General features: G+C 29.2%; 2 protein-coding genes across 2 annotated transcripts; one reads left to right on the top strand and one right to left on the bottom strand.

Moving 5' to 3' along the window:
- Window positions 1-281: 281 nt before the first annotated feature.
- Window positions 282-2,176, bottom strand: LOC136986652 (malonyl-CoA decarboxylase, mitochondrial-like). The gene has a single exon (XM_067284234.1). The coding sequence runs from the start codon at window positions 2,031-2,033 to the stop codon at window positions 552-554; it is 1,482 nt and encodes a 493-aa protein (XP_067140335.1). The 5' UTR covers window positions 2,034-2,176; the 3' UTR covers window positions 282-551.
- Window positions 2,177-3,945: 1,769 nt separating this feature from the next.
- Window positions 3,946-18,954, top strand: Xpac (DNA repair protein complementing XP-A cells homolog Xpac). Its single transcript, XM_067284231.1, has 5 exons — window positions 3,946-4,171; window positions 6,206-6,433; window positions 6,620-6,782; window positions 6,896-7,013; window positions 17,440-18,954. The coding sequence occupies exons 1-5, from the start codon at window positions 4,020-4,022 to the stop codon at window positions 17,586-17,588; spliced, it is 810 nt and encodes a 269-aa protein (XP_067140332.1). The 5' UTR covers window positions 3,946-4,019; the 3' UTR covers window positions 17,589-18,954.
- Window positions 18,955-24,711: the final 5,757 nt, after the last annotated feature.

Genomic DNA, 24,711 nt, shown 5'->3' with positions numbered 1-24,711 from the left:
ATTCACAAACATTTTTAACCTGCCTCAAATTTTAACACTGATAATTATCTATATTTATAATTTTGCATATTATATACAAGTTATGTATTTAATTACAAAGCATACAATTTAATAAGTGATTTGAAGATTAAAAATTTCAACATTTAAATATTACAAACATTCAAATATTAAGTAAAATAATATATAACAAATCAATAAAATTAAAAATATTTTGGAGAACTTAATATAAATAACACATTAAACTTTACATCATGTATTATTTACATAACAAAACTCTATACTTCAATAATTAAAGATTTATTTTAATTAGAAATATTTTTTTAATGATGATTATTTTTTATAAAAAGCTACAATATACATCAATACATCTGAAAATTACATTTTAGAAATTTTAACACAGTTCTCAATGTTTAATATTGAAAATGACTTGTAAAGTTTTTATATGTAGGATTTAAAAATTTGTAAATGCAACAAAAAAAAAAAAAATGAAATTGTAAATAATATAGAAATATTTTAATTTATTTTAAAGTTTTGTTCAAAACCTTAACACGTTAAAGACTAGAAGAAAAGGATATTGGTTTTAATAGTTGAATAAATTGATCTGACGCTTCGATTTCCTGTTTTTCCACATACATACAGCTAAATTCTTCTACCTTATCTAAAAAATATCTGTAATTTACCATCATACCACAAGAATGGTCAAGACCTCTAGGTGAAAGATCAGCTTTCCAGTTTAATCTCCATAGAACCGCACCATTTCTTAGATGGAAGTTAGCAACATTATTTAATGCATATCCACGTCTTTTTTCTTTATACAAATAATGAGCACAAATTCTCATTAAAGGAATATGTAAAATGTTAGAAAGTATTTCATCATTTATCCAACTATTACTACTTAATAATTTTTTTAGTCTTGGGATCACAGAATATGTATTTTCCACAAGATGTTTCTCTAAAATAGAAAGTTCATCATTTGTAAAAAAGTTTTCTACAGTTTGTTCTTGTTTCTCATATTTTTGAATTTCAAGCATAAGCCAAGTTTTAAATCCAGGAATAGGCGAGAGAGTCGAAAACTGAGTTAGATGAGGAAATTCTGTTAAAATCTCTTGTACAACTCTTTTTATTAATTGTGTTCCCAATTCAATTCCTTGTAATCCTCTTTGAGTTGATGTAATTGAATAAAAAATTGCTGCACTTATATTTTTTGGATCTTCTAATCTGTTCAAAGTTAAACTAATATCTCCTTCGGAGTGCATTCTTTGATTAACGACAATCGATTGAATCGACGAGGCAATCTCATTTGTAAGTGCCGTATGCAGTACGACTACAGGTTCTTTAGGCATACTACTGTGAGTGAATACGTAGCATCGGCGATACAATCCAACTCTGCTTTTGAGGTCGGTCCAACTTCTCATAGGATGGACAGCTTCGTATTCAGATATTTTCTGTAACATGTCGCAGGACGAATCCCAAGTAACCCTTTCCAGTTGCAAAAATCCGACCGAAAACCATAACGAAAGAAGATCACGTAGAGTCGCATTTAATGCTTTTAACTGGTAAAAATACGGATGAATGTTATCGACCAGCGCAATCAAATCCAACAAATCGGTGCGCAAATCCACAAGAAATTTAACTCCTTTTTCGAGCCTCCCTATGCGACTAAATAGTTCTTGGTAAGAAGGCATAAGAGCGGTTTTAAGCTTTTCCTCGGCTCTCATTCTGAAACATTCTCCCTTGTCTTTGTTACTTACGATAGTTTGCGACATTTGAAGTACGAGATTATGATCCACACCATAGTACTTTGTTAAGTGAATAAATAAGTCTTTTTTTTCTTCAGAAGACAAATTTACATACTTCATGCAAAACTGTCTGGCTTTGGCATCTACAGATACCGTACTTGCTCCACTAACTATACTTTTAGTGAGATCGTGAATATTTCTGAATTCTCTCGAAACCATTTTGTTTATATGATTTCGTATCTCACCATTATAGGAAATATTTTTTAAAAAATAGAAAAATTTGTTTCCTAGCATGATTTCCAGCTACCATATCAACACTCTGAGATAGAATACAACCAAAAATTGCGTAATTCGACATATATTCTATATCGGTAGTATCACACTTATCTATATTTATATAACGATTCAAGGTTGAGGAAAAAACTCCGCCAACTTGTTTACCACTTACCAACGCCCTCTTGCGGCAAATCCTAAATTAGTGCTAGTTAATAAAAGTTAAATACGTTAATTAATAGGTAATAAATTTATAAAACTAAAATTAATTTTTAATTCGTTAATATTTTAGTACATTATTTTTATAAATTATTTAAAATATTATTTACACATATTTATTTTATTGTTATTTACTGAATATATTTAATTGCTGGCCGGATGGCCGAGCGGTCAAGATGTCAGCCTACCGCTCTGGAGACCCGGGATCAAATCCGAACTGGTCGAATAATCCCCAGGAATTTTTCGGGGGTAGTCCGTTCGGATATGTCGGGCTCCGTCCCTCACCACCCGGTCACCCCATTGTGGGCCTGGCCGAACCCATAATGGGCCTTTAGAAGAGGCCCTCTTAGTGCCCACAGGGTGGAGTTTTTAAAAAAATATAATAATAAAAAAAGAATATATTTAATTGATAAAATTTAAAATAAATTACACTATCTTAAATTGCATTATTCATTTTCAATGTATTTAATGAAAATTATTTTAAAAATATATTTTAAATTATTTCGCTTCCTAATCATTCATCTCCAAAAATGTTTCAAATATTTATTTCAAAAATGTACTTTTATATGCATCAAAAAAATCTGAGATATGCACAGATCTTAACAATTTGCACATTTCTGCAAAGCATATTATTTACAAGTCCAGTCTTTACCCTTACTTTTTATTAATTCGTACTAAAAATACTGTAATGCTTTTTTGAAAAAAAAAATAAAAATAAAAATAACGTTCACTTGCTCTTGCTCTTCACTAGAGGAACACTATCAACATAATATATTCTTAGCAAGTTTACAATTTACTTTTAATACCAGCATGGATAGTATCTTCATTAATTAATTCATAACTATAACAAAAAAAAAATTAACGAGTTCAAATTAAATAAAGATAAATGTAGAAAAATTCATAGATTTTTCTGAAATGATTTCGTAGCACTATCACTTTCTCCATTGAATGGTTCATTTTGAATATGTTCTTCAAATGAAATCATTCACTTTTTTATTATTAAAGAATAAAAATTTGTCAGTCTTGTAATATTAAATATTAATTCTGTTATGATAACAATGCTTGGAAAGCGATCGTCAACTATTGACGCTGAATGAAAAAAAAGCAAAAAATGTGGATAAAATCGTTGAACAGTGTTAGTTGGTCTCGGGTTCGCGCCTGATCAACGGGCTGGCTCATTGAGTTTTTCGTGCCAAGTGGTCTTCGTGGTTTTCGTACCCTGAAGACTGGGAGTTCGGTCGTGGGTTCGCGCCTCGCTCGGAAGGGCTGGCCACGTGGCGTTTTCCGAGTTTTCTTCGTGTGCTTAACACCCAATTATTATAAAAGTCCTCCCGGGAGTCACCTCTTTGGCAAATCGGCCATGTGTCGCGTTGCCTTATTCCATCAATCCAATCCGAAAAAAAATAATTCAAATAGAACCGTAAAAACCGTTAATATTCGCAACTAATCCGATTGTGAAAATTCCAACCCTATAATTTCCTCTCTCTATCTCAGCCCTTAATAATTTTCCAAATAATAACTTATTTTTTTCATTAAATTTTTTATTTTATAGATATACGAATTATTCAAACGGGCACACTGCCTAGTAAAAGAAAGCGTTTCAATACGGCTGGATAAAGAAGCCAATGACATAGCCCGTTTCATTTGAAACGAACAATGTTATTGGCTCGCTTACGAACGCGCCCACGAACGTCAAAAAACACTCCCTGGTATGCCATCTATCGCTTAAATTCTTATCACGTTTGATGCGATTAAATGTTTAAATAGAAATTTTAATTGTTTTAAAACATGGAACAATTGGAAAATTCAGCAAATAGCAAGAAACTCGTCGATAACGAAATTAAATTAACCAAAAAGCAAGAGGAAAGGATAGAAAGAAATCGTCAGAAAGCGTTGTTGTTACGAAAATCACGATTGGCTACCGAATCGACGCTTAAAAGGTAAAATGATTCAGTAGAAGTTACTTTTAGGTAAATTGTGTTATGTAATGTGTGTACCATTTACTTAAAAGTAACTACTACTCGAATTTTGTTATTACTCAATTTTACTTGAGTAAAATCATATTGTATAATAATGGATAATAATTTAGTGTAGAAACCTGAAACTTTGTTAAGTAAACTGACATAAAAAATGATAAATTTCGGTTTTAGTAAGGAAATGAATGAGTTACAATTTTCATCACAAAACAACAATTCAAAAACATTTTTCCTTACTTTTAAGTTTTTTTAGTGTTTAAAAGTGGACAAAATTCTTTTTGAAGATTGAAGAAATGGGATTTGAGTTGAAAATATGGAAAAACATTGCTTTATATTTATGGTTTGGATGACGCAGTCTTTCAAATTTATGAAATGAAAGAGGACATTTATTTGTTTACCTTTAACTGCTTTGTTGAAGTACTTCTTAATATCAAAGCAGTTGAAGGTAAATAGTAATGTAAAGTGGAGTTAGGATAAAATTAACATTATAAGAAATTATCATTTCTCTATAAGATTTAAAAGACTACATCATCCTAGCTGTGGAAGAAATAGATGTAATAAAACATTTTAATAATATAACAGATTTAATGTGGAAAGATTTACAATATGTCTACTCTTTCTGATATATCATGTGTTAACTTGATTTACTGTTAGCATTATAATGTTATTACTTTCTCTGAATGGCAGAAGGTTCACATAGATACAAAACACAAATTATTTAATTCAGTGTGTGTAAACTTGAATATAGATTAACAAATAATCATGAATTTTTGATTCAGAAGCACCAAAGTACTGTAATCTGCTGAAGAGTGGTCTTCTGAAAAAAATGTTTAACCAAGAAATATTAAATATACTCTAATGTTTATCAAATGATTATGTATCTGTAATAGATACTGTGGAAGTAGTAATTCAATCTGTTGTTATGAGGAGAAACTGTAAATGCTAAGATCATTATAGGAGTCAAAGCTTTTTGTTTGTTTAATTAAGCATTTTTCTGGACTTCTCCATCCATTGTCAGACCCACAAAGTTTAAATCTTAAGTTAGAATGAGAACATCTGTATGTTTGAATGTTCTGAAGAAATTCAAAATTTTAAACAGTTTTTTAAAAATTAGAACAAAATTTTTATTTAATTTAAAACATCAATATGATAGCATTAGGTTTTTAAAAGTAAATCTTTGTTGACACACAAAAACCTCATAGAACCACTATGCATCAAGTAAGTTTTATGTCATAGTTGTGCAAGCTCTTGAAGTGTATAAAAATTTTGAAAACATTTAACAAGTAGAGATGGTTCTACTGTTACTTGTAATAAGCTCATGTATAATTGGGCAATTCATGTTGCTGAGGAAACATCATAACTAAAATCTTTTTCTATTATGGAGTTTAGTGAATAGTAAATCTATATAATTACATAATTATAAGTTAAAATGAACCTTCATATGGAAAAATCTTTTGCTTTTATATGCAGAAGTAATTGCCTTTTATTACTCCTGTAAAATTTGATTTTTGGCATTTATGGGGATTTTTGTGTATCAATGACATAATGTCATCAATTTTGTAAAGTTGATGATATTTACTTTTAAAAAACTGATGCCATTACACTGAGATGTTTTAAATCAAATGAAATTGGGTATTTATTATGGTCTAATAGTCATAATAAATACTGTATTATGTATCATTTATACAAAATGCACATGCCATGTAACTAATTCATACTAAATTCTGTTAATTGTTTTAAGATCCTAAATTGTAGTTTTATTAGATGGAATTTAAGTTTTGAAACAATATATAGAATAATTAATATTCATTAATTGATTTTAACTGAAATTTAAGTAACTTGACTGTTATATATCTATGATCTAAACATGAATAAATATTAAGTTTATCAAGTAGGTGTTTAAATAATTAATAACTATTATCAGTCAAATTTATATTAATTTAATTATTTAATTTTAACTTTTAATTTAAAAATATAATGCTTAATTTTGTTTTTCAGTCAATCTTGCAAGGAGCAAACTGTGAAAGTACCTCCCAAATTACAAAATACTGGAGGTGGATTTCTTCTTGAAGAATGTGATGATGAGCCATCGCAACCTAAAACAATATACATTGAGCAGGCTCCTCCTATTGAAGAGGATAGACTTCATTGTGAAAAATGTGATGTTGAATTTGTGAATTCCTTTCTTCTCACAAATTTCGATGTTTATATTTGCGACAACTGCAGGTCTGATTGCTCTTACATTTTATTGAGAATTGTTAAATTATTTTAATTTCCAGTTTTTCATAATTTATATGAATATATTTTTTTTAATTTATGGATTTTAAATCATTTGAGATCTATCAGATATCTGTTGTAGTGGATTATTAAAAATAAATATACGTTTTTAATAATCAAAATTTTATTTTGAAGGGAAAATGATGGTTGTCATAAACTTATTACAAGGACAGATGCTAAAAAAGAGTATTTGTTGAAGGATTGTGATCTAGATAAAAGAGAACCTCCATTAAAGTACATTGTAAAAAAGAACCCTCACTACAGTAGAGGAGATATGAAATTATATTTGAAATGTCAGGTGATTTATTATTTTATTTTGATATATTGTTCTTTAAATTAGCATTAAAATATTATTTATTGATGATAAAATGTCTATTTCTTTTAATAAAAGATAAAAATGAAATATATTAGGTAGAAGATAGAGCCAAGATGGTTTGGGAATCTGAAGAAAATTTGGAAACTGCTCGTGACCAAAGAGCTCAAGATAGAGATAAGCGAAAAAAGAAAGCCTATGATAAAAAAATAAAAGGTTTGTTTCATCACTAATTAAAATATTTTATATATTATTTGAATATATATATATTAAAAAATTATTTAATATTTAAGTTATAATCAATAAAAATTAAAATGTTTAAAATACTTAAACACAGCGAGTCAAAATACTCAATTTTCCCGACTTCGAAGCAGTTGACACAAGACAAGCGGAAATACTCAAAGACAACAATACTTATCATAATGGTGATAATTGTTTAATAAAAGGTATTGTTGTCTTTGAGTATTTCCGCTTGTCTTGTGTCAACTGCTTCGAAGTCGGGAAAATTGAGTATTTTGACTCGCTGTGTTTAAGTATTTTAAACATTTTAATTTTTATTGATTTCTAATAACCAATCCCATTGTTTTATTTATTTTAATATATATTTAAGTTATGTTTAAAGAAAATACTTTAAATCTAGGTATAAACACATTCAAATGAAACATAAGTATATAACAATTTTACATACTTTAAAGAAAAAATTTTAATAATTTTTTAAGTAATATTCATTCTACTTCATATTGCACAAATTTAGTAATGAATCTTATAGGGAAAGCTAATTTATAATATATAAAGATGGTTGGATGATCAGAGTGATTAAGGCATTGCTGAAGAATAATGCTGGCTCATGTAGAAGAAAATGCAGATGACAATACTAGAAGAATTGTATGGATGGAAAACTGTGATTGTGTGGCGGGTTTTAAGAAGTGCTTATCTGCATCCATATCACTTACAACAAATGCAGATGCTAAAAGAGGTTGACTTTTTACCAAGGATGCCAATTTTGTCTGGTTACTATTACTTTCACAAGAGATTGTATCATCAACTTCCATAACTTGTGTGTATGGCAAGAAGCAAATTTTATGCTTTTACCCAATCCAGGCATTAACAGCAGTTTTTTCTGAATGCTTAGGTAGGGATTAATTTATCTGTGGTGAATGACATATTTCATCTATAACATTATTGAGTGAATGTCAATGCCTTCTTCAAGATATAATTTTCTAATAATTTTTGAATTTCAATTTACTAACATTCAAGAAAATAAACCATTTTTGATGCTATGACCAAACTTAAAATTAAATTGCAAAATGCAATACACTGTTAAGATTTATCAAGTGATAATAGTGGAAAAGAAAGATTATTCTTTTTAAGATATTGTAAAAAATTTTTATTTTGCTTGATGATAATGACAAAAACTAAAATGATTGTTTGATTTTCATTAGTGGAACATGTTCAAATGTAACTGCATTCAAATTAAATTTTTTTAGAACAATTCATTAAATTTTAATGATTCACATAGAGCTGCAGATGTGCAAACATTGGATAATAACTTTGGAAAACATAATCAAATTAATTTGAAGATCACTTAAGCAAAAAAGTGATGTAAAAATTTTTTTCACAAGATTATACATTGAACAATGATACAGGAGAAGAAATGAAACTTGTCAATGAAACTGGGTAATAACAATACAAGTAATTTATCTATTTGAATTAAATTAAGTAAATTTAAAAAATTATTATAAATTTAACAGTTAGTTTTTTAACAGATTGTTCTAAGAAAACTTTGAATTTGAATAGAAATGTGTGTCTATTAATAAAAGTAGTTTGTATAGAACATACCTGGCCAACTTATAGTTTGGAGTAATTGACTTCCATGAGTCAAAAGCATCAATGATCTACCCCACATTTTTGTTACATAAAAGTGTAATTATTCACCTTAATGAAAGTATTCTGCAAAACATAGTTATATTTATATATTGCACAGTAATTAATGTTCCAGGTTATCTCTTTTTTTGGTAGACACTAAAACATAATTAAACTACACCATTTATTTTTTTTTCTCTGGCACACATTTTGCACTGAAGTGGTTCAGTGTGATATTTTATGCCTTTCTATTGTGGTGCTTAATATGTTAAACCAAAGTGATTGTAATTGAAGATGGGAATATTCAAATGCAGAGAGTTGAGAACTATTCAATTACAAAAAGTTTTCATTGTTCTGAAAGTTTGTCTAGGTATTTGAATGCTTCTAAGATGCAATCTTTATGAGCTCACATGATACTAAACAATCAATTTGAGTAGCAAACTGGTGTCTTGTTCTGCCATCAGAAGTTCTGATTGCATTGTAGTAATACAGAAACCAAGTTATTCTGTGATCTGCCTTTTTGAAGAATGTTAATACTCTAATTAATTATTTACTTCAATCTCTGTAATTGTCAGCATGTTTATCATCTTGTTTTCAAGTTATTGGTATTACAATAGTTAGTTACTAACTACTCTGTATAAGATAAGTTGGCAGTACTAAGTTGACTTACTCTCATTACTTTCACAAATCAAATTCGTTGCTTGTTCTTGAGAACTCAGTTCTTGGAAATTGATTTGATTCTTGAGTTCTTGATACTTAAAGTATTCTTTTCTATTCCTGGTTAATTTAAGGAAAAAATAATATTAATAAAGTCCCTGTGTTAGTTTGTCCCTTTTGTCATATGACCTTCATTTCTCTGATAAGTGTAAAATCATCTTTGGAATGCAGTTTTTCTTGCTCTATGATGACCATTTTATCTGGAGGTATTTTACTTATTTGTATACAAGTGATATATTAAATTTATGCTTTATCCAGGTTAAATTATGTTCTTCATACCCAAAAACCTCTTCCTTTTCCTCATTGAACAGGTTTTCTGCTTATACAATATCCAGCAGGAAAACAAGCAATTATAAATAGACAGATATTAACTTTTAAATATTTCTAAACAAATTTTTATGTATGAGATTTCAAACAACATAGTTTGCCATTTGTTTTGAAGATGACATCATACAATTGATCCTCATTTGTGTGCAAACACTCTTCAAATCTCTGAAGGATATCATACATAGAGCAATGCAACATATTCTGAGTTATGTTACTGGCTACAAACTTTTTGCCTTAAGAGTTTCAATATTTTTTGGGCAATCTTCATATACCGCACTCTTCATCCACAAAATATTGAACAAAGGAGTCATCCAGTGTTCTAGAAATGTATACAGTGGAACCTCACTTAACAAACATAATCGTTCCAGAGTCTTACTCACAATGCAAAACACTCGTTAAGTGAAACAATTTTTCCCATAGAAATTAAAGTAAAATACAATAATGCGTTCTACGCCAAAAAAATGCTCAAATGTTTTACGTATAACATTTATTCAAAAAAAATTGTACAATATACACTCTTAAGGAGCGTGAATCATCATCTTTTCTTCTAGCATGGAATGAACCATCCTGGAATGAGAATTTGATTTGCAGAAACAAAAAAAATTGCAGCTAATATGTTTGATAAACACTCCAAACGATATGCCAAATTCTTGGGTTATGTAAATGCTATAATTAAATATTAAAAATTAATTAATTTGACTAGAGGTAGGCAGTTATGTTTCCATCTTGTATTAAATTTAATATTTATAAATAGTTAATTTTTAATTCAGACATTTCTAAAATTTAATTTGGAATCGGTCATTAAATTTAATGACCCAAGAATTTGGCATATCGTTTGGCATGTTTATTATACTTTTAGTTATTTGCACCATTTTATCTTTTAATTTTATTCGGATTTGTTTTTAAAAATAAAGCAGATTAGAGTACAGTAGAATTTTATGCCTCTGAATGTCAGAAAAGAATGGAGATAAACTTTCCGTGTACTGATATATATTGTGCAAATAACTAAAAGAATGAATTTATCTGACGCCATCGGTTTTTAAGATAAGAGTTATATTGTAGTAATTTTTGTCTTTTACATTATTTTATTAATGTTTATTATATAACAGGCTATGGTCATTGATGTTTATAAGTAATATGTGTGAATAGAAGTTTGGAAAAATATGTGATCACAAGCGACACTAGAACGAGTGCTAAACACAGACTGATGGAGCATGGTGAATGCACACAATTCAGGACTTCCCCTCTCCTCATCACTTGTTATGTGAAACATCGCTTGTTAAGCGAGGCAAACTTTTACAATTTGTTTTGCTCATTATGTGAAATACTTGTTGTGCAAAGTGCTCATTAAGTGAGGTTCCACTGTGTATATATATATATATAATTTAAAAATTACACATATTTCTGAAACACTGCATGTCAACAAAGATATACTGCATGATTTCTGTTTGATTTGAATTATTACATGAGCTGAGGTTGAAAGAGAGACATCTTTGGACCAAGCAAAGATCTGAATGTTTCTCTTTTATTAAACTTTTGGTTGTCTTAAATATAGCTTTTTTTTCTTCTTCTTCTTTTCAACTTTTAGTTATGTCTGTGTCTATTTATTATTATTCCCAAATAATAATAATTCCACAAAGCTTGGATATAAATTATAATACTTTTTCAAATTGTGAATAAGCATGTCATATTGATTTTGTGTGAGTGAGTGAAATCTGACAAAACACGGAAACATGACATTAAAAATTTTAAGTTATGCTAATTCTGAATCTGTCTGATTCTTAAATTTTTTGAATAATAATAAAGTTTATGAACTAAACAAAAACTTTTGTATGGAAAATAGTAAATCAGATTATCGTGTTAAGTGTAAAAAATAACTATAACAAAAATTATTTTTTGCATTAAAACACAGCATCACTACTTAAGTTAAATATAGTAATAGTATTGCAAATCCTCACTTAACATCATTTTGTTATAATGTTGTTGAGGAAAGATACTATTTTTGTAATCATTTGCAATTATTATTGTTGAATTTTCTTTATAAACAATAAAATTGATTCTAGGAGATGGGACATAAATGCTACAGTTTGCAAGCACAATCCAATTAGAATAATAATAACTAAATTCTTTTCTTGAAATCTGATTAATATAATTTGCATTCATTTATAATTTTACCTTTTTTCAAATTAACAAGAACCTATATCCACATTAACATGTAAAACATCATTTACATTAATATCAATGTAAATTATAAACAAATTTGCCCTATTTGCCTTCATCAATGTAAATTTATACAGTGTCATTTATATTTCATTGGAATCATCAATTGTTTTTGACTGCATGGAGGTAGGAGGTGCTCTTTATAATTTTTCCTTTGCAAATGTTTATTCTTTACCTATCTTCAATGATGATGATTTAGTCTTGCTCCCACACCACCCAACATGACTACAACTCTCTTGTTATTTACTGATTTCCAAATGTAGATAAATGCACTGGATTCATTCATTATATACTTATAGACTTTGAATATAAGTGAAATAAGAAAAAAATATTGCTTCAAATGTTGCAAGAAAATCTAATAACTTAGGAAGTTTTTTTTTATTCAGCTCATGGTTAAGCTATATAATGTATTACTTTAATCCTAAGAGAATTATTCATTCAGATTCCTTTATTTTACTGTTTTACAGATGATTGTATTTGATATATTGTTTTTTCTCTGATAATGTTTTCTACAAATCAGTGACTAACTATAAATATAATGTGCCTGTGTGAAGCATTTTCAAATCAGATTCCAATTAGGCTCTTTGTAATCTTTTTTTCATGTCACAGTCTAATATACATAAAATTGTAAAATGATACTTAATTTATTTATTTCAAAAATTGTAGACTACATTAGTACATTGTACGCCTACTAATTTTGTGATGAACAGTAACTGCCTAAAAATTTTTTCTATACTTAATTGCAGAAAATTGAAGTTCTTTCTTCATTTCTAAATTTTCAATAGAAAGTAATGTTAAACTAGGTTTCTCTTTAATTATTGAACACAAAAATATTTGAAAATTGATAAACTGAAAATAAATTGATATCTTCAAATCCTATTTATGAAATTTGATGTAAATCATACTTTTGGCAAGAACATTTTAGTACATAATTCTTGTGCATTTTAATAATAAATGTGACAACCATATTTTACGTTCACTTTTCAAATCTCTTGTAATGAATTGTATGTCATTTCCTATTAAATAATTAAAAAATAATATACAAATTATTAGAAAACAGTTTGCATATGTGTTTCCATTAATCTTATATAGCTCATATTTATTTTAAATTGCTTTTTGTCAATTTTTTTATTAACTGTATGATATCTGGTTTGGAAAACCTAGGATTTACTACAGTTAATAAAAAAAAATAGACAAGAAGCAATTTAAAAAGTCCTAGGTTTTCCAAACCAGATATCCTACAGGTATTTCTGTGTGTAAATTATATTCCAACTGAAGAGCTTTGGGCTTAAAACGGCCCAAAATGTATAGGTGATTGTTCTCTGTCTCAAGTTTAATAAGTCTATATAATATCTGCTTTGGAAAACCTAGGATTTACTACAACTAACATTTATTTCAGTCTTTCATATTAGAGGAATTTTGGACCTTTGGTGTTTGTGACTAAAAATAAAAAGTTAAGTTACTATAGAACTTTTGTCTATACTTTAACTGGTTTCATTACACATTGTTTCACTTAACTTCACAGTTTCTATAGACTTATTGGCAACATTAATTGAGGATTGCTGTACACTTTATCAAGTTTTAATACAGTAATTAACTAGAGATGACATTAACATCTTGATTAAATATCTAGTGTTTTTTTCAGTATAATAGTAAAATTAATAGCTTGGTGAACAGCATGCTAAATATCCAATTCAAGACAACACACAGGATGATTCTGGAATAATGAAACAAACTCCTGTGGATGATTCCTCAAAGGAAAATTAAGAAAAAAAGGCATATAAACGTGTCTTGTCTGGAAATGAGAGATTTTTGAGAAATCAAACATCTTATGACAATGTCAGGTTCAAGACAGATTTCATTGCATATTCTCTTATTAACTCTCTTACATAATTTTCTCAATTACATAGCTTCCTTCAAGAAATGTTCAGGATATCTATATGTAGAGATGTCAGAGCATGGACTGCTACACTCTTTTGAAGGTTCTAGGATCCCTGAAAATGGTGATACACGAGGCATTGATAATATGTTACAGCAACATGTCTGCATTGTCAGTAAGAGTGACATAATCTAGCATCTTAGTGTGACCCCTCAGATAAAAGTGCAAACAATTTAGATGAAGGGGAGCATGGAGGCCACACCACCAAGTAACTCTACCTATCCATTGTGCAGACAGGTATGGTTTAGTAAAGTATGTGCACATTGACTAAGGTGAGTTCCATCTTACTTTAATCAGTGTGCACATACTTTACTAAAATAATACAATACTTTACAATAGCACACACTAATATACATTGATTAAAGTGAGCTAAAGCTCACTTTAATCAATTTATGTCACTGTTTTATATGTAGAACATTAATAAGATAGTTATGTAATGAAATTATCATACACCTAACATTGTCATAAGAGATTTCTTTTATCAAAAACCTCTCATTTTCAGACATATGTTCATATACCATTTTTCTTTATTTTCCTGTGAGGAATCATTCCTTGAAGATTGTTCCACTATTTCAAAATTGCCTTATATGTTTACTCTTCAGTTAATATTAGGTTGAGGCTAAAGTTTTCAATGCGAAAACGTGTACGTCGGACATTCAGCACCACTTTCCTGTAAGCCTAGAAGTTTGGCAATGGCGTTTGGAAAGTCAGTGGAATCATGCTTCACATTCCAAAGGCCATTGCCAAACTTCTAGGTTTACAGGAAAGTGGCACCGAACACCTGATGTACATGTTTTCGCATTGAAAACTTCAGACTCAACCTTGCTAATGATTTACATTCAAAAGTATTTAATATGTATATAACATAATGTTATTGGTATGACATACATGGGAACTTTTGATTTAACTATTTTTTATATCATGATTTTTGCAAAGATTACATATAGAAGACTGCTTATTTTATGAAATTGTATTGAAGTAATAAGACATAAGATTTCAATGTATTTAGCTTAGTATATGTATTTAAAGTCATAGAAACTTTGATATAAACTTTAACAACAATAATTAGAATAAATGATGATAATTTCTTACTTGCAATTAGTGTTATGTTAAATAAATAATAATTCAGTATGAATGTAATTCTGAATTTTAATTAAAATTCATAATTGAATTTATTTGTTATTGAATAATAGTATAATCATAAAATAGTTTATTTCTAATGGACCTAATGATTTCAAACGTTGAAATATTTGAAATCATTATGTCCATCTGGTACAGCTCAGCAAGAGGCAGGATTTCTTTTTCTCATAATTAGGATAAATTATGAGGAAAACTAAGAGAGCAAATTGCCTTTACATATGATCTAATGTTACTTTACTGTGTAATTAGATGTTTTATCATATAGTTAAAAGGAAATTATTTAGCCTGAAAATTTCATTAAAAGTTAAAGACTTAAGTATATTAAAATATGTTAATCCAAAATTAGTACTGTATTAAGTAAGGCTAGGACATCTAAGCACTAAAAATTATATAAATAGTTATAAAGATTATATAAATTATAACTTACATAACTACTTATATGATTTTTACTGCCTAGATATCCTAACTCTACTAAAGAGAAAAATAAAAAATGCTTTAAAAAAATTTTTTTATTTTCAAATGTATTGTATCATAAGTTATTTCAGTTTTTCATATCTTTTGTCATTCTTCTTCTTCATCTTCAGTTTAAGTTTTTAATAACCAAAGGACAATTATTTGGTTTTTACATTTAAATCTTTATTCTGCATAGACTTAGTTTTTAAATAAGTCGTAAACTTATACACCAACAGCAAAAATATTGCATTATTCAATTGTATAAATTTTAACTTTAATGATTTATCCATTAATTTCTTAGGGTTGATTTATACATAATCACATATAATTATTAGCCTCAGAGAAAATGAATTATATATTTTATTCAAAGAACACTTACTGTTTAAAGAAGGAGCGCGCTTCATCGAAAAAAGTATTTCATTTTTCCCCATTCTTTTGTTTTGTAGGTTTTGTAGGAAGTATGGATGAGAAATCCAGTTTTTGTTTTGTTTTTTTTTTTTTTTGTCAAATTACATATTTTTGACAAATATAAAAATTAGTAAAAAACAATTTGTCTAAAATTTTTAGAGAGACATATTATATATAGTTATGAAAATAATTAAATGTCCTACTTTAAAATTTAAACTATAATCTGCAATTTACTACAGGTTCAGAAGTTGCCTGACTGGTTTTTGGTTTTATTATAAAATGAACAAGTTTTGAGGTGAATTTGATCGTTTAGAGTGTATGCGATATTTTTGTTAGTGGTGCTGCCTCCCAAGCAGTGTTGGCAATTCAATAACAACACCCTTTTATAAGTAAGGAAACACCCCAAAGTGTTACAACGCCCAATTTGGAAAATACCAATAGGGAAATATCTGAATAAATATGTGTTTTCTTTTTTAATTCATAAATCTGTATTAATTTCTAAAGAATACATCACCAAAATTTTAAAAATATTTGAAAATTCAAATGTTTCTACGTAAATCTTACATTTGTCTTATTCTTTCTAATCTTGTTTTCATTTTTTTTTATTTTACAATTTTCACTTTAAATATATTTATAATTTAAAATTTTGATTTCAAATCTGAAATAAAGTAGCCAAAAATCTTTTTTATCTAAACTTTCAAAAGAAAATACACAACTTTATATGAAATGAAACAGATATTCATGAGAATTAAAATATGATTTGTAATGATAATATACACAAAAGTATTATATTTCTACAATATAACTGTTTATTATTTTAAATTTTCAAATGAGTTTATTGAATAAACATGAGAAATAAGTAAGTACTTATGATTTATTCATTGGTGTAATCAATATTAAATGTCTTTTTTAAATCGTTACATTAAAGCAATTATCAATAATATGCAAAAAAAGTTTTTACTGTTTATTTTTTATGAAAAATAAATTGTAAGAATACAAAAATTGAAACTAAATGAAACCTAATTGCAAGAATTGACAGAAACTTATAAAATTGTTTAAGGATTTTCCTTTTTATGAGCACAAAAACAAATTAAAAGCTTTTTATAATTATTGTTTTAATACCACCATTGTTACAATTTAATCATTATGCCACTGATGCTTTCATTAAAGATACATTGCATTTATAAGAGTGATCTGAAGATGAAAATTTAAATAGTCTAAGCATAATTTATTATTTTTGTTTGATCCAGGGACAATCCATCAATAGTGTTGTTGCTTCTCCTACGATTTCTTTATTACAAACAGAAGTTTTATAATTTAGTATTATAATTTTCAATCGTATAAAATATAAACAACTTACCAGGTAATTCTCTATTTGGCGTTATCTGTTTCTCTACTGGCAAATTAATGTAATTGCATAAATAAATCACCTCATGTTTTCCCTCTTTAAGAGCAGAAATAAGCCTGTTAAGAGGGAAGATACCGGGTGATTATTTAACTGTATTGTGCGAATAAATTAAATATTTATTTTCTTTTCGAGAAGAACGATAATATTAAGAAATTTTCTATTTTCAGCTCTCCGTATGAGTGTCCGTAGTAGTTTGTACAGACAAACTAATACCTCACATAATCACGATTACGGTGAAGAAACACTCAAAGAAGACGACGTATACGAAAAAACATGTAAAACATGCGGTCACGTTTTAACATACGAGAAGATGTAAATATTAAAATTCATAAGATACGTATGTAAAAACAAAAATATAATCGGATTTTGCATATTTTTTAAAGTAAATATAATTTTCTTCCTTTATACGTTGAGTATGTAAATAAACACTTTAATGTATTTGTAGAGAACGAAAGTCAAATTTAATTTCTTAGTGTTACTTACACGTATATTTAAAACAAATACGAACAGTTTGCCTCTTCGATCCGCATCCAGTTGAGAAATCCGATTGGGATTAGATGCAGACCTATTAAAAATAATAGTAGTAATTGCAAAGCTTTCCTTCTTATAGATAAAAATCATTATCGGGTCGAACAAAATACCGCCTGGACATAGCTAAGGGTGTGTCGCTGTCAACGGTTGTAATCTCCACCCAGTTGAAAAAAGAAGGGCTCGGAAGAGATAATGTCTTGTCAGAAGAGGAGCTTGGCTTGATGCAATAAATTTTTAAAGGGGAACGACGCTCAGATTGCTAAAGATGATAAAAATGGGAGGAGTCGAGTCTCTAACGAATAAAAAACTCATCAGAACTTATTAGAATTTATAATCAAACGACCGAACTACTTTAATAGGTACAAATTCGTACGATGGATGTACTATGTAAATTACACGTTTAACATTTCCAATTTCGGTTTTTTTATGATATTTTATTATGAAATATAACCGATGCCGAACGACCTTATTTTTTCTCCAGTTAATTGCTTTATGCATCGATTCATTCAAATATAATTTAATGGCGAATTTTTTTAAATTAGAAGCGAAATAAAAACTAGAGTACATTCTGCCCAGACATACGACGCCTGACTTCGATGTTATTTGACAGTTTTCCTTGTGAATTATGACTCTAGCTCGTGGGTTTTCGGTCTCCTCCGATCTCATAACTCCTCGGGGGCCCACCACTCAAATATATTCGGACCGTTATCTACATTATAACTTTTTCGTACATTTTCAATAACTTTAGCCACTTGGGATTTTGAAACATTACAAAAACATTCTCCCCACTTAACGTTGTTTCTTTCCTCCAATTTGCACTTAAGTCATCGAGTCAGCACTTCTGACAATCTCTCTGTTTATTTGTAAGTAATAGGAGAACGAAGACCACCGACAGTGGAAGACCGACCTTAACCCAATGTGAAAGTCAAATGTTGTCAGCCAATGACGTAATCCTTTCGCCACATAGGAAATGTGCCACCTCTGAAGATAATGGCGACCATTAGTAGTAAATGGAGCGTCTGGACCTCCCACCGAGACCGAATTCATCAGTTTCTTCATATTCAGATTTTACTCAGATAAACCTCGTTAAAATTACAAACAAGTTAACACTTTGTAACACAGTGTGATGTAATTTCTATTATTTAATAGTAAACGTTAACGGTATGCCAGAAAAGTTTTAACTACTACTAATTCGTGTGTAAACAAGATTAACACTTAAGCTTGAATGGACCCGAATATATTTAAACTAGTTATTTCACTTTAAACATTATATTTTCTACAGTTCTTTCCTTGTGTTGTGTGGCATTGTATAAAAATATATTCATTTCTCCGACTTGCAGATTTACTTAAAAGCGTCCACCTGTTCTCTTAAAATGGCGTAAAAAGTTATTGTGCAAAATTGCAGCTTACCACTTAATTTGCATCAGAAAGTCATTCAATTGGATGCCGCTATTTTACATCTTTTATTAAAAACTGTTCCTTCCTTTAACAATTCGTCAAATTGTCACAACCGGTGGAACATGGAAGAAAAAAAATCAAATCAAAAACTTGTAATTGCCTTTAAGGTCCGGCGAATAAAGAATTTTTTAGAGAAAGAAAAAAGGTGTGAAGTTTTTTCACCGGCGAAACATAAAGGAAAGCCTGGAGGCAAAAGACTTTCCAAGCAAAACTCACCATAGTTAATGAAGACATTAACATTTTAGAAACTCACTTCACCATTCAGATAATCATAGGGGACTGGTTTAGATATACCTAGGGGCATGTTTTCTCGAAATGCTTCCCAACAGATCCGGCAAGTTTGATGTCTTAATTCAGAAACCAGAGTGCGGATGACCTCCAAAATGGCTCCCATTTTATTAGTTGCACCTTAAAAGCTGTTGTTTCTGACAGCTCACTTAACATAATGTGGGTTGTCGCTGTCAGATGGAGTACAGTAAGTCATTAGTAGCTGTTACTAATCAATACGATACACTAGCTAAGCGGAACAATGCGCTATAAATTATTTCCCGTTTTCTAAAAAAAATGGCGCCTCTTATTACGCATAAACTGTTATTGCTTAAATAACACGTTAGCTTGGAAGATTTCTCACAACTTTTTTCTAGTTTTCATCCCATTGTGTACACCTTCTGCCTCTAAAGGTCAACGACTGTTGCTCGAAAGTTGGCTCTTTGCCTCGCACAAAGGATACGTAAATATAACGTATTTTAAACATTTTATTAGCAATTTGTATGCTGCGAGATTGTTATATTTGACTGTTAGTCCTGTGGAGAATTTAGAAAAATGGGAATGGTTTATACAAGTATTTTTAATCTTAAAGTAACTTAGAAAATAATTTACAATAAAGTACGGTTTGTTTAAATGAGGGCAACGTTTTTAAATGGCCAAATAAAATATGAAGGGGCGTGTAAAGGAGTCAAATTTTCTAGGTTTTTACGATTTATAACCGGCCCGGTCAACGATTCGATGGCGATCGACAGTTAATTGAAAAAAGACTGCGAGAATAGTCGAAAAGGAAGTACAGTACATAAACAATAATAAACATAAATATACTTAGGCCTATATATAAAAGTAATATATAGGCCTAAGTATACGGCGACGTATAAAGAACTGGTGTAAAGTAAAAGTTACAATTATACTCATATTCTGCGGGCCGTTTGATAAATGTAGGCCTATAGTATTTTGAAAACACGGGCCAGATTACACAGGAGGCCCGCGGGCCGTAGGTTGTTGTAATTAATATCTATGATAAGAATTTGTTACCGGTTTAAAAGTTGATTTTATGGCAAATTAAGTACCGTAAATACAAGTTTTAACAATACGAATTTGTGTGTTAATTCAAATCATTTTTGTAATTTTCGTTGAATAATTTATTTAGCTGTGTTGAATCCCCGCATTTAACGAAAGTAGCCTTGCTCTGGAAAAACATTGAATGAATCAGTGCTAAAGCATTTTGACAGTAATGGCCTGACAAAAACCTACAAAAACAAAAATAAAATGGAGGAAAAACGAAATGGTTTTTTCGATGAAGCGCGATCCTTCTTTAAACATCGTAAGTGTTCTTCCGATAAAATTTATAATTCATTTTCTCTCGGGCTAATAAATTATATGCGATTACGTATAAATCAACCGTACGAAATTAATGGATAAATCATTAAAGTTAAAATTTATACGATTGAATAATGCAATATTTTTGTTGTTGTTGTATAAAATTTTTTGGTTAATGTAACCCTTGGTGCCAAGATGGCGGCTCGTCTCTGATTCCAGCAAGGAAACAGTGGGACGCACGTTCTAACCTAACCTAACCTAACCTATTCTAATAATTTGGTTGCTAATAATTATGGTAATTTATTAAATTCATTTATAGGTTATTAATAGGTTAGGTTAGGTTAGGTTAGAACGTGCGTCCCACTGTTTCCTTGCTGGAATCAGACACGAGCCGCCATCTTGGCACCAAGGATTACATTAACCAATTTTTTTTTAATGTTTATTTTAGATAAAAACATACTTAAAATATAAAAGTAGATATTTTTCATTTGAATTTTTATTTTTAATTAATCCATATTCAAATATTCGACCAATTAAAAAGCAATTTCTAAGTATTATTTAACGTATGTATAAACCAGAAATAATGTTTGTGTTTTCCTTTATCTACATTTTGCTGTAAATATCTCTGTTTAAGAAATAGAAATTTACGTTCGTGGTCTAAATATACTGGGACACACCCAATGAGAAACGAGAATTCTTTTGGAAAAAAAACACGCACACACACACACATTAAGGATTTTTTATTAAGTAATTTAATGCTCTTTTTTATTGCGTAAGTCATCCCCAAAAGTTGATTTATGAATGCCAGCTATTAAATATAGACCAGTTGTACTGTACATAAACTTATAAACACGAATTTTTCCAGGTTTAAAATTTCAAAACTCATTCGATACATTTCTTCGAAAATATAAAATTTATACGTTGTGATCTTAATCCTTTTCAGAATTCTAAATAATCAAAATTAAATTATTGATGTTCTTGACCTTATTTAAACTAATTCGGAACAGACCCTTTCGTAGGGAGGATCGACGGGGCTATTTTGTTTGGGCCTTTATTTACAGAAGCTTTATTCATTTCATTGCATTTCTTGTGTGTTAAGGATCTTAGGACGAAACATTTATTTTTATCAAATGTTTTATTGTTTTAAAAATATAATACGACTTTTTAATTCTGTTTTGTGTTTTGAATATAGCCTCAAAAACGTTTCTGTTTCGACAATGAAAAGCCCGCTCGGAATAAATATTAGTTGGATTAGATGTGTGTGATTATTGTCGTATTGTTTCCTTTCGGTTTAAGTTAAAATATAGATAAATTGAAGACGAATAAACGAAAAAGAAAATTTGATATTAGTTCAGTAACTTAGTTCAGTAATAGTAACTTATGTTCAGTAATATCTAAAAATGATATTACTGAACATAAGTTTTAATATGGACTACATAAGCAAAACGGGCCTCTTTTCCGCCTTTTTTTTAACGAATGAAATACGTAGAATGTTTTTTGTTAACTTAATAAAAAAAACAATTTTAAACACTTTATTTTCTGTTAGTTATTTTTATGAAAGGAACCGGAGAAAAATTCCCAGTTTCCCCTCTTGACGGTCCTATAAATATGTAAGAAATTCCCCATATCTTATAAAGAAACAATATTCGAAACAGCTTCGGGTTATTAATTGAACGAATATTTAACTACTAAAATTATTTATTAAATCCAACTATTTGTTTTTAAATGCGACCATTTCCGCTTATTCTATTTAATCAACTCCCAAACAGGGCCAGAACTAGGCAACCATGCCTAGAGTCTTGATGTATTTAGAGCCTGTATATTTATTTGTAAATTCACATATAAATAATATACTGTAAATATAAATACACTTAACTAATATTTTACGTTTTAGAGAAGAATAATGATTTGAAAACATTAAAGTGCTAATAAAATTCACTTCGATTTCCTTTTTTAAATGGTTCGCTGTTACAGTTTAACCAATATTAATTCACATGCCGTTTTCAGAGAAAAGATCTACTTACAGAGTACAGTTTACATCATATAGGCTTACATAACTCATTGGGCTAATAATTTTTAATGAACCATTTTCACTCGACCCACCTTATAGACCCACAAAGATCGATAGCGACCATTTTGGATCGCCGAATTAGAGTTTTGTTAGACCAAAGTGAAAATGTGACAGTAAACGAGATAATCGCTACTTCAAATACATTATTTAGGCTACATTACATTGCCAATTAGCGATGCGGCGGAGAAAGATCGTTTCGGATCTCCAGACTTAAATTATTTAAGCACTATAGGACAACAAAGATTTAGTGGTTCATCGTTAAGAATTCATCGGTTCGTACCTTTCTCAAGTGAGAAGGGGAGCCCAAAAATCTAGAGGTTTTCCTTGTGATTCGATCATTTAACTTGTAAGTAAGACTCATTTGCTTCTTAGAGTTTTACGAGTATAAAAGTTAATTTATGCTATTTTATACGGTTTGATATATTGTTATATAATCTATTGCTGCAATAGGCCCTATAATAAACTATTTATAACTTTTTTCAAATACAATAAATAAAATTATCGACTGTTTTTGGGAGAATCCCCGATCGATAGTATTGCCTACAGATCTTTCGTAGCCCTAAAAAATGATATAATTTCTGAAAATATGCTTGTTACGTTGCTCGAAGATTAATATATTCTCGAATTTACTATTACTTGAAGAAGGCGTAAAAATATATACAAAATATTGTATAAATATTCTTATGTTCTGAATGGATGAATAGCAATCACTTACATTCATAAATCAATACTTGTCAACGATATATTGATTATTTGAAAAATTTTTCTAAACTCTACAAGAACAATAAATTATATTATTATAATTTATATTTCTCTAATATTTTCTTCGCTTATTTATGGTTTTTAAAGAAAAAATATTGGAGGTTAAGTTATTTAGAACAATCCTGGAATAAATATCACGAGGTTCAGTATTAATGATAGAGCTAACCTACTTTCATCTTCAAAGAATTAAGGAAGTTCTTGCGGTGTTTTTCTTTCATTCCACATTCTAGATTCCAGATTTATTTGTTGTAGAATAATTGAATAAGTAAAATGGATGGAAATTAGAATAAGAAACAATAATAATTTAACGAGAAACAAGATTGTCTATTAAGCATACCCTTAATGAAGATCTTGTAGAATCAATATTAAGGCGATTATAAATTCCGAAAGGAATATATTTATTCTACATTTTAATGATAGAAATCGAGATGAGAAAAAACAAGAGGAAGTTGTTAAAAGGATCCCGTTGAGAGATGGATGAGCATTCAGTCAGTTTAGACAAGGCCCCCTGCATTGTTATGGATGGCAGTCATAAAACGAAGAGAGACCAGAAAGAGGTACACCTGGTTGCAGAGCTTGTTAAATCTTACAAGCTAATAAAACATGTTTAATGAGTTCGGCTTCGATTAAGAGTGTTGTAAGTCGTCACAATGACAAGCACACCTAATTGAGGTATTCCCGTGATGAATGTGACACATTCCTTAACAACTAAGTGATATACTATGATTAACTAATTGGTTCGGCTTATTTACTAAGACTACATTAATATCAATGAAGTAAATTAATTTGAAATTTTCTTATTTCGTGCTTCTAATCTATCTAAAAGTTAGAAAATTTCTGAATTGACTACTTTTAGTTAAAATCTAGTGCACGATCTTCGACGTCGGCCGGATGAAATTATAGGGTTGCAATGCCTGTATCTATACACCCTTCTGGCCTCATTTCGTTTCACTATCTAAAATTTTAAACTCGGCCTCTTTTCTTTTATTTTCACGAAGCTCTTATCTGTTAAGTCACACAAACACTCGCA

The sequence above is a fragment of the Centruroides vittatus genome, unplaced genomic scaffold, assembly GCF_030686945.1.
Source record: "Centruroides vittatus isolate TY-2023 unplaced genomic scaffold, ASM3068694v2 scaffold_1167, whole genome shotgun sequence".
Lineage (NCBI taxonomy): Eukaryota > Metazoa > Arthropoda > Arachnida > Scorpiones > Buthidae > Centruroides > Centruroides vittatus.
Note: the sequence above shows the minus strand (reverse complement) of the source record. Positions and strands in the feature narration are given on the sequence as shown.